The 12,480-nt window shown below is 44.2% G+C and overlaps 1 protein-coding gene across 1 annotated transcript in view; it reads right to left on the reverse strand.

The window, feature by feature from the left end:
* Positions 1-11,514: 11,514 nt before the first annotated feature.
* Positions 11,515-12,480, reverse strand: part of LOC130312915 (vomeronasal type-2 receptor 26-like) — a 49,018-nt gene continuing 48,052 nt past the window's right edge. The window contains exon 9 of the mRNA XM_056552616.1: positions 11,515-12,422. Within this exon, the coding sequence (XP_056408591.1) occupies positions 11,515-12,422 (908 nt within the window). The remainder of the gene's footprint in view (positions 12,423-12,480) is intronic.

Genomic DNA, 12,480 nt, shown 5'->3' on the forward strand with positions numbered 1-12,480 from the left:
GCGTTTTTCTGAGAGACATCAGGAGCTCCGCCAGGAAAAAGACTTAGATCTCTGGGCACCTCTCCCACAGCATCCTTTGCAGTCTACGCCTGGGCCTCCCGCCGAGGAGGCCATGCAAGTGGATCGGTCTCGCCTGACCCAGGAAGAGAGGAATCGCCGTAGGGAAGAAAATCTCTGTCTGTACTGTGCCAGTACCGAGCATTTCTTGGTGGATTGCCCTATCCGTCCTCCACGTCTGGGAAACGCACGCACGCACCCAGCTCACGTGGGTGTGGCGTCTCTTGGTTCTAAGTCTGCTTCTCCACGTCTCATGGTGCCCGTGCGGATTTCTCCTTCAGCCAACTCCTCACTCTCAGCCGTGGCCTGCTTGGACTCTGGTGCCTCTGGGATTTTTATTTTGGAGTCGTTTGTGAATAAATTCCGCATCCCGGTGACCCGTCTCGTCAAGCCGCTCTACATTTCCGCGGTCAACGGAGTCAGATTGGATTGCGCCGTGCGTTACCGCACAGAACCCCTCCTGATGTGTATTGGACCCCACCACGAAAGGATTGAGTTATTCGTCCTTCCCAACTGTACCTCTGAGGTCCTCCTCGGTCTGCCATGGCTCCGGCTTCATTCTCCCACCCTTGATTGGACCACCGGGGAGATCAAGAACTGGGACTCTGCCTGCCATAGGAAGTGCCTCTCCCCCCCTCCCAGTCCCGTCAGGCAAGCCTCAGTGCCTCCTCATGGCCCCCGTCCTGGTGTCACACTGCCCCGTGCCAGGCTTCGCCCTCTGCCCTCCCTCCCCATTCCCACTCCTGCTGTACTGCCTGCCGTTGAGGAAACCCTCCATTCTTTCCCGGTGTCCTCATCCCAGGGGAGGCAGTTACCGGACAAAGAAAAGGGGAGACCTAAGGGGGGGGGTACTGTTACGCCTAGCGCTCCGGGTCCCCGCTCCTCCCCGGAGCGCTCACGGCGTCTCTCTCCCCGCAGCGCCCCGGTCAGTCCCGCTGACCGGGAGCGCTGCACTGTCATGGCCGTCGGGGATGCGATTCGCACAGCGGGACGCGCCCGCTCGCGAATCGCATCCCAGGTCACTTACCCGTCCCGGTCCCCTGCTGTCATGTGCTGGCGCGCGGCTCCGCTCTCTAGGGCGCGCGCGCGCCAGCTCTCTGAGACTTAAAGGGCCAGTGCACCAATGATTGGTGCCTGGCCCAATTAGCTTAATTGGCTCCCACCTGCTCCCAGACTATATCTGATCACTTCCCCTGCACTCCCTTGCCGGATCTTGTTGCCTTGTGCCAGTGAAAGCGTTTAGTGTGTCCAAAGCCTGTGTTACCTGAACTTCTGCTATCCATCTTGACTACGAACCTTGCCGCCTGCCCCGACCTTCTGCTACGTCTGACCTTGCCTCTGCCTAGTCTTTCTGTCCCACGCCTTCTCAGCAGTCAGAGAGGTTGAGCCGTTGCTAGTGGATACGACCTGGTTGCTACTGCCGCAGCAAGATCATCCCGCTTTGCGGCGGGCTCTGGTGAACACCAGTAGCCTCTTAGAACCGGTCCACTTGCACGGTCCACGCCAATCCCTCGCTGACACAGAGGATCCACTACCTGGAAGCCGAATCGTGACACCCCTGTAGATAGATAGATAGGTAATGTCCCCAGTAGATAGTGCCCCTAGTAGGTAGGTAGCAGGTAATGCCTCCAGTAGGCAGTGCCCCCCCAGCTGAGAAGTGCCCCCAGTATATAGTGGCCCTAGTAGGTAGTGGTCCCTGGTAGGTTGTGCCCTCAGGTAGGTAGTGCCCCAGTATACAGTGACCCCAGTAGATAGTTCCCCCATATAGGTCATGCAGGGAGGTAGTGTCCCCCAGGTAGGTAATGCCCCCAGTTGAGTAATAATGTCCCCAATTAGGTAATAATGCCCCCAGTTAGTTAATAATACCCCCAGTTAGGTAATAATTCCCCTCATATAAGTAATGCTCCAGTAGGCTAAAAATGCACTAGTTAGTAAATAATGCAACCACATAGGTAAAAATTGCCCCCACGTAGATTTTCTAAAAATCCACTGCGCTGAGGCCAGGCTGTCAGCAGCCTCCGGAGCGGTGCGGTACGTACAGGAGCCGGAAAATGCTACAGCCTGTACGTACAATGGGGAAGATTTATCAAAACCTGTTCCGAGGAAAAGTTGCTGAGCTGCCCCTAGCAACCAATCAGATCACTTCTTTCATTTTTAAAGAGCCTGTGAAAAGTGAAAGAAGCGATCTGATTAGTTGCTATGGGCAACTTTACCTCTGCACAGGTTTTGATGAATCTCCCCCATTATGTACTCAATTTGCGTACTGTATGTCCAGAAGCAGGAGACCGCTGTTTACACAACTCAGCCGCCATAATACACAGTGACAACTAGAGGGAGGACAAGTAGCTAATCACATTTGGGGTTTCAGGAGCTGGGTTCAGAAAGCTGGGTGACTGGCAGTACAGAGTGCAAGGCTCACAGTACTTCCCCAGCTTTATGGATTGTCTGTCACCCAGCTTTTCCAGTCTCCTGAACGGAATCTCTGTATGGTGAAGCAGCCATATTGGAGAGATGAAGTAACAGATGTCACACTAGTATTCTGCCATTCAGGAGTCATATAAAGCTAGGAAAATGCTAAGAGTACTAGTGTGACATCTGGTACTTCACTACATAAAAACATGTTTTCTTTCCAATGCGGCTACTTCACCAGACAGATATTCTCTTCAGAAATCTTGGAAAGCTGGGTGACAGGCAGTACACATAAAGCTGGGGAAGTACTGTGAGCCCTGCACTGTGTCACCTAGCTTCTCCAGTCTCCTGAAGAGAGCCCCCATACACCCATATAGTGTCCCACACAGGGAATACACTAATACATACACATTACACAGATACAGACACATGAACTTCACATGTGTACAATCTCAACACTAACAGACACACACACACAAGTGATACATGATATATATATATACACATACACAGGTGATACATGATATATATACACATACAGGTGATACATGACATATATACACACACACAGGTGATACATGACATATATACACACACAGGTGATACATGACATATATACACACACAGGTGATACATGACATATATACACACACAGGTGATACATGACATATATACACACACAGGTGATACATGACATATATACACACACAGGTGATACATGACATATATACACATACACAGGTGATACATGACATATATACACATACATACATACACACAGGTGATACATGACATATATACACACACAGGTGATACATGACATATATACACACACAGGTGATACATGACATATATACACATACATACACACACAGGTGATACATGACATATATACACATACATACACAGGTGATACATGACATATATACACATACATACATACACACACATGTGATATATGACATATATACACATACATACACACAGGTGATACATGACATATATACACATTCATACACACATACACACACAGGTGATACATGACATATATACACATACATACATACATACACACACACACAGGTGATACATGACATATATACACATACATACATACACACACAGGTGATACATGACATATATACACATACATACACACACAGGTGATACATGACATATATACACATACATACACAGGTGATACATGACATGTATACACATACATACACACACAGGTGATACATGACATATATACACATGCATACATACACACAGGTGATACATGACATATATACACATACATACACACACAGGTGATACATGACATATATACACATACATACACACACAGGTGATACATGACATATATACACATACATACACACACAGGTGATACATGACATTTATACACATACATACACACACAGGTGATACATGACATGTATACACATAAATACATACATACACACACACACAGGTGATACATGACATATATACACATACATACATACACACACAGGTGATACATGACATATATACACATACATACACACACACAGAGGTGATACATGACATATATACACATACATACACACACAGGTGATAAATGACATACATACACATACATACACAGGTGATACATGACATGTATACACATACATACACACACAGGTGATACATGACATATATACACATACATACATACACACAGGTGATACATGACATATATACACATACATACACACACAGGTGATATATGACATATATACACATACACACACAGGTGATACATGACATATATGCACATACATACACACACAGGTGATACATGACATATATACACATACATATATACATACACACAAAGGTGATACATGACATATATACACATACATACACACACAGGTGATACATGACATATATACACATACATACACACACAGGTGATACATGACATATATACACATACATACACACACAGGTGATACATGACATATATACACATACATACACACACAGCTGATACATGACATATATACACATACATAAACACACAGGTGATACATGACATATATACACATACATACACACACACAGGTGATACATGACATATACACATACATAAATACATACACACACAGGCGATATTTGCAATAAAAATTTGAACATGCATGGGATAAGCATAAGGTTATCCTTCATATAAGATAGGGATAGGCATAAGGCTATCCTTAACCCCTTAAGGACCAGGCCATTTTACACCTTAGGACCAGAGCGTTTTTTGAACATCTGACCACTGTCACTTTAAACATTAATAACTCTGGGATGCTTTTACTTATCATTCTGATTCCGAGATTGTTTTTTCGTGACATATTCTACTTTATGTTATTGGTAAAATTTTGTCGATACTTGCATTGTTACTTAGTGAAAAATTCCAAAATTTGATGAAAAAAATTGAAAATTTTTCATTTTTCTAACTTTGAAGCTCTCTGCTTGTAAGGAAAATGGATATTCCAAATAAAAAAAAAAATATTCACATATACAATATGTCTACTTTATGTTTGGATCATAAAATTGACATGTTTTTACTTTTGGAAGACACCAGAGGGCTTCAAAGTTCAGCAGCAATTTTCCAATTTTTCACAAAATTTTCAAACTCACCATTTTTCAGGGACCAGTTCAGGTTTGAAGAGGATTTGAAGGGTCTTCATATTAGAAATACCCCACAAATGACCCCATTATAAAAACTGCACCCCCCCAAAGTATTCAAAATGATATTCAGTCAGCGTTTTAACCCTATAGGTGTTTCACAGGAATAGCAGCAAAGTGAAGGAGAAAATTCACAATCTTCATTTTTTACACTCGCATGTTCTTGTAGACCCAATTTTTTTAATTTTTACAAGGGGTAGAAGGAGAAAATTTATACTTTTATTTGTAGCCCAATTTCTCTCGAGTAAGCACATACCTCATATGTCTATGTAAAGTGTTCGGCGGGCACAGTAGAGGGCTCAGAAGCGAAGGAGCGACAAGGGGATTTTGGAGAGTACTTTTTTCTGAAATGGTTTTTAGGGGGCATGTTGCATTTAGGAAGCCCCTATGGTGCCAGAACAGCAAAAAATCCCCACATGGCATACCATATTGGAAACTAAACCCCTTGGGGAACGTAACAAGGGGTGAAGTGAACCTTAATACCCCACAGGGGTTTCACGACTTTTGCATATGTAAAAAAAACATTTTTTTTTCACTAAAATGATGTTTCCCCCCAAATTTCACATTTTTGCAAGGGATAATAGCAGAAAATATCCCCCAAAATTTGTAACCCCATCTCTTCTGAGTATGGAGGTACCCCATAAGTTGACCTGAAGTGCACTACGGGCGAACTACAATGCTCAGAAGAGAAGAAGTCATAGTTGGCTTTTTGAGAGCAAATTTTGGTCGGGGGGCATGTTGCATTTAGGAAGCCCCTATGGTGCCAGAACAGCAAAATAACCCCCCCATGGCATACCATTTTTGGAACTAGACCCCTTGAGGACCGTAACAAGGGGTACAGTGAGCATTTACCCCCCCCCCAATGGTGTCTGTCAGATCTTTGGAACAGTGGGCTGTACAACATTTTTAATTTGCACAGCCCACTGTTCCAAAGATCTGTCAGACACCAGTGGGGTGTAAATTATCACTGCACCCCTCATTACATTCCGTGAGGGGTGTAGTTTCCAACATGGGGTCACATGTGTTTTTTTTTTTTTTTTTTTTGCGTTTGTCAAAACAGCTGTAACAATCAGCCACCCCTGTGCAAATCACCTCAAATGTACATGGTGCACTCTCCCTTCTGGGCCTTGTTGTGCGCCCCTAGAGCACTTTGCGCCCACATATGGGGTGTCTCTGTAGTCGGGAGAAATTGCATTACAAATTTTGGGGGGGCTTTTTTTTCCCTTTTACCTCTTGTCAAAATGAACAATATAGGGCAACACCAGCGTGTTAGCGTAAAAAATTAATTTTTTTACACTAACATGCTGTTGTAGACCCCAACTTCACCTTTTCATAAGGGGTTAAAGGAGAAAAAGACCCCCATAATTTGTAACACAATTTCTCCCGAGTACGGCGATACCCCATATGTGATCCTAAACTGTTGCCTTGAAATACGACAGGGCTCCAAAGTGAGAGCGCCATGTGCATTTGAGGCCTGAATTAGGGATTTGCATAGGGGTGGACATAGGGGTATTCTACGCCAGCGATTCCCAAACAGGGTGCCTCCAGTTGTTGCAAAACTCCCAGCATGCTTGGACAGTCAACGGCTGACCGGCAATACTGGGACTTGTTGTTTTGCAACAGCTGGAGGCTCCATTTTGGAAACAGTGGCGTACCAGATGTTTTTCATTTTTATTGGGGAGGAGAGGGGGGCTGTGTAGGGGTATGTGTATATGTAGTGTTTTTTACTTTTTATTTTATTTTGTGTTAGTGTAGTGTAGTGTTTTTAGGGTACAGTCACACGAGCGGGGGATGACAGCGAGTTTCCCGCTGCGAGTTTGAGCTGCCGCGCAAAATTTGCTGCATCGCAAACTTCCAGCCTCATACTCACTGTAAGCCCCCTGCCCATGTGAATGTACCCTGTACATTCACAGGGGGGGGGGGGGGAACCTCCAGCTGTTGCAAAACTACAACTCCCAGCATGCACAGTCTATCAGTGCATGCTGGTAGTTATAGTTTTGCAACAGCTGGAGGCACACGGGTTGGGAAACACTGAGTTAGGAAACAGACAATGTTTCCCAACCATTGTGCCTCCAGTTGTTGCAAAACCACTACTCCCAAACATTCTCAGGCATGCTGGAAGTAGCAGTTCGGCAACATCTTTAGAGCCAGATGTTGCCGAACTACAACTCCCAGCATGCTTGGAGTTGTAGTTTTGCAACATCTGGAGGACTACAGTTTGCAGACCACTAATACATTGGTTCCCAATCTGTGCCCTTCCAGATGTTGCAAAACTACAACTCCCAGTATGCCAAAACTGACAGGCATGCTGGGAGTTGTAGTTCTGCAACATCTGAAGGGCCAGATGTTACAGAACTACAACTCCCAGCATGCCTGGACAGTAAGGGCATGCTGAGGATGTGTAGTTTTGCAACATCTGGAAGGGCACAGTGGTCTCCAAACCGTGGACCTCCAGATGTTGCAAAACTGCAACTCCCAGCATGCCCAGACGCCAAGGGCTGGCTGGGCATGCTGGGAGTTGTAGTTTACAGTGTCCCATTACAGCAATGCATGTTGCTTTGCGGCGACGTGCATTGCTGTAAAGGGCCCGACCGCGGCTGAGGAGGAACTCACCTGTCTCCGCCGTCTTCATCGTCGGGATCCGGGTTTTCAGGGACGAGGTAAGTACCAGGGCCGGGCCCCAGCTCTCCCCTGTCCCCCGCTGCATCCTCCGGTCTTCCTCCCGTCCTCTCTGGACTTCCAGGGACCGGGCAGGGTGGGAGGAAGAACCCCCCCCCCCCCCTGCAATTGGTCGGTTAGCTAACCGACGGATCGCAGGGGATCGGAGGAGGTGGCAGGCTTGCCACCTCACTCCTATACTCCAGCATGGTCCTGGCTGTCTGTGACAACCGGGATCATGCAAAATTACCGGGCGATCGGGTCCCAGAGACCCGATCAGCCCGGTATCGCCGCAGATCGCAGGGGCGATTGCAGGGGCGATTTGGGCTGATCGCCGACATGGGGGGCCTGCATGGCCCTCCTCGGCGTTTGCCCTGGATGCCTGCTGAAGGATTTTAGCAGGCCTCTGGTTCCGATCTCTGCCCGGTGAGCGGCAGAGACCGGAAATACAACAGGACGTTCTCAGGTAGCGGGGACGTTAGAGAACGTCCTATGTCCTAAAGAGGTTAATATAAGATAGGGCCAGGGACTATTGATAGTATTTAGAATATTGGGCAGACTAGATGGGCCAAATGGTTCTTATCTGCCGACACATTCTATGTTGCTATGTTTCTTCCCAGTTTGAACACAGTGCTCTCTGCTGACACCTCTGTCCGTGTCAGGAATAGTGATGAGCGGCATTGGCCATATTCGAATTTGCAATATTTCATAAATATATAGACGGTTATTCATCCTATATTCGCGAATTTCGCATATTCGTTAAATTAGCGAAATTTAAATTTGTATATCCGCGTATTTGAGAAAGAAAACAGTGAGGGGGTGGTCAACTTTACTATTGGTTGCTATAGATGTTGTTGATAACCTCTGACAAGTGTATTTGCATCATGGCCCACAAGTAAAAAGAAGGAATATGCGAATATTCACATATGTGAATATGCGCAAATGCAGGAAAAAAGTGAATATCTGGAGACCATTATGTTTTTCATAAAATATATTTTCACATAGAAAGAGGTAAATCTACTAATACTACACAAAGATTTCTCATTTTTATAGAAATTATTCTGAATTATTTAATGTCATAATTAATGCAGCAATCATTGAAAGAAATGGAATCATATTTTTACTATGCTTTTATTAATTTATACATATTTCAAATTTATACAAACTGGTAAAGAAACATTCAATTTAATATTAGAAAGGTTTCTATGTGATTAGTCTTCAGGGCTAACCCGATAACAACCATGGACATCTCTGCTTGTCCAAGGGCCGTTAACGGGTATATGACGCGGGCTCCCGACTCGAGCCCGCGTCATACCGGCCGGCCCCCAGCTGATGCCTGTTGCTGGGGGGGGGGGGGCGGCGTTAATGGCTGAAGATGACAGCAGCGTCTAAAGGCGCCTGTTTCCCATCCTTGGTGGTCCTGTCGTGTGGTTGCTCCTAAAAGTCCCCCATGGGGACTAAAAGGGTAAAAAAAAAGTTTAAAAATAGTTTAAAAACACACACATTAACCCCTTCCTTATAAAAGGTTAAATCCCCCCTTTTCCCAAATTCCATATAAAAAATATATAACCATAATAAAAATAAACATATATGGTATCGCCATGTGTGTAAATGTCCGAACTATAAATATATATCGTAAATTAAACCGCACAGTCAATGGCATACGCGCAAAAAAATTCCAAAAGTCCAAAATAGCGTATGTTTGGTCACTTTTCATACCATAAAAATAGGAATAAAAAGCGATCAAAAAGTTCCATCAAAACAAAAATGGTACCGATTAAAAATTCAGATCACAATGCAAAAATTAGCCCTCATACATAGTTACATAGTTACATAGTATGATTGAAAAAAGACATACGTCCATCAAGTCCAACCAGGGAATTGAAGGGAAGGGTGTAAGGGGATAAGGGAAAGCAATATAGTTTTATAATTCTGCATAAGCATTAATGTTATTTTGTTCCAGGAATGTATCTAACCCTGTTTTAAAGCTGTTAATTGTTCCTGCTATGACCAGTTCCTGAGGTAGACCGTTCCATAAATTCACAGTCCTCACGGTAAAGAAGGCGTGTCGCCCCTTTAGACTAAACCTTTTCCTCTCCAGACGGAGGGAGTGCCCCCTCGTCCTTTGGGGGGGTTTAACCTGGAACAGTTTTTCTCCATATTTTTTGTATGAGCCATTTATATACTTATATACGTTTATCATATCCCCCCTTAAACGTCTCTTCTCAAGACTAAACAATTGTAACTCCTTTAATCGCTCCTCATAGCTAAGATGTTCCATGCCCCATATTAGTTTAGTCGCGCGTCTCTGCACCCTTTCCAACTCCGCAGTGTCCCTTTTATGAACAGGCGACCAAAACTGAACAGCATATTCCAGGTGAGGCCGTACCAATGCTTTATAAAGGGGGAGTATTATGTCCCTGTCCCTTGAGTCCATGCCTCTTTTGATACACGACAATATCCTGCCGGCTTTGGAAGCAGCAGCCTGACATTGCATGCTATTCTGTAGTCTGTGATCTACAAGTACACCCAGATCCTTCTCTACCAGTGACTCTGCCAGTTTAATCCCTCCTAAGACATACGATGCTGCAGGTTATTAGTACCCAGATGCATAACTTTACATTTATCCACATTGAACCTCATTTGCCAAGTGGATGCCCAGACACTTAGTCTATCCAAGTCATCTTGTAACTTATGCACATCCTCTATAGACTGTACCGTGCTACAAAGCTTGGTGTCATCTGCAAAGATAGAAACAGAGCTGTTAATACCATCCTCTATATCATTGATAAATAAATTAAACAGCAGCGGGCCCAGTACTGAACCTTGGGGTACACCACTAATTACCGGGGACCAATCAGAGTACGAATCATTGACCACCATTATCTGGGTACGATCCATGAGCCAGTGTTCAATCCAGTTACAAACTAAAGTTTCCAAGCCCAAAGACCTTAACTTACCTGTCAGACGTCTGTGAGGGACAGTATCAAATGCTTTTGCAAAATCCAGAAACACTATATCCACAGCCATTCCTCTGTCAAGGCTTCTACTCACCTCTTCATAAAAGCAAATTAGATTGGTTTGACAACTTCTATCCTTAGTAAACCCATGCTGGCTATCACTTATAATACTATTATCCCCTATGTATTCCTGTATGTAATCCCTTATAAGTCCTTCAAACAATTTACCCACAATGCACATTAGACTTACCGGTCTATAATTGCCTGGCGAAGACCTAGAGCCCTTCTTGAAGATTGGTACCACATTAGCCTTGCGCCAGTCCCTTGGCACAATACCAGACACGACCACCCCATACGCGGAAAAATAAAAAAGTCAGAAGAGGACAATTTTAAATGTATTAATTTTTGTGCATGTAGTTATGATTTTTTTTAAAGGTACGACAAAATCAAACCTATATAAGTAGGGTATCATTTTAATAGTATGGACCTACAGAATAAAGATAAAGAGTCATTTTTATTTAATTTACAAAATGGTGCTTTTTCTTCAATTTTGTCGCACAATGATTTTTTTTTCCGTTTCCGTTTTTGGGTAAAATGACTGATGACATTACAAAGTAGAATTGGTGGCGCAAAAAAATAAGCCCTCATATGGATTTTTAGGTGCAAAATTGAAAGGGTTATGATTTAAAAAAATTTTTTTTTTTATTATTTGAATATGTTGCAGTCATTCCTTCCTTTTCCCCAGCAGGTCAGTTTTTCTATTCATTTGAGATTTAAATAAAATTATAAAACATTTTGGGAAAAATACACACCCTAAAAGTCCAGCACTGGACACCATCACTGCAAAGATCTCCACAGCCACCATGGATTTCCCTGTGGTGCTCAGATAAGCTGAGATCATAGCGATCCAGACACTGCAGAACAGCAGCATGCTGAAGGTGATGTACTTGGCCTCATTGAAAGTGTCCGGTAATGTCCTCACCATGAAAGCCAGAACAAAGCTCACCGCTGCCAGGAACCCCAGATAACCCAACACAGAGTAGAACCAGATATCTGAACCTGTATTACACTGAATGACGATCTTCCCAAGATAAGACTGAGTGTCCAGGTCCTGGAATGGGGGAGAGATAGACAACCAGATAACACAGAGTACAACTTGGAAGGATGAACACAACAACACTATGGTATAGGGCAACCTCACACTCAGCCATATTCTCCAGGGGCTTCCAGGCTTGGTGGACTTAAAAGCAACACAAACCATAACAGTCTTGGCGAGAAGTGAAGAGATGGCTACTGAGAAGAAGATTCCAAAACTGGTTTCACGTAATCTACAAGTGACATCACTGGGACGACCAAGAAACAAGAAGACAGAGAGGAAGGTGAGGAGGAGGGAGACCAGGAGGAGATAACTCAGGTTCCGGTTATTAGCTCTAACAATAGGAGTGTCCCGGTAGGAGATAAATATTCCAAATAGGGAGCCAGTCACAAGACATCCAAAGATGGAGACACAGGAGAATACAGAAGCCATTGTGTCATTTTGGTAAGAGATGAAATCCATGACTTTGGGCAGGCATCGGTCTCTCTTTTCATTTGGCCATTCATCACTTGGGCATTTCATGCAGTTTTCTGAATCTGTAGGAAGATTTCATAACTTATTAAAGTATTTTCCAGGGCCGTGCTACTGATGGCT

The sequence above is a fragment of the Hyla sarda genome, chromosome 1 (assembly GCF_029499605.1).
Source record: "Hyla sarda isolate aHylSar1 chromosome 1, aHylSar1.hap1, whole genome shotgun sequence".
Lineage (NCBI taxonomy): Eukaryota > Metazoa > Chordata > Amphibia > Anura > Hylidae > Hyla > Hyla sarda.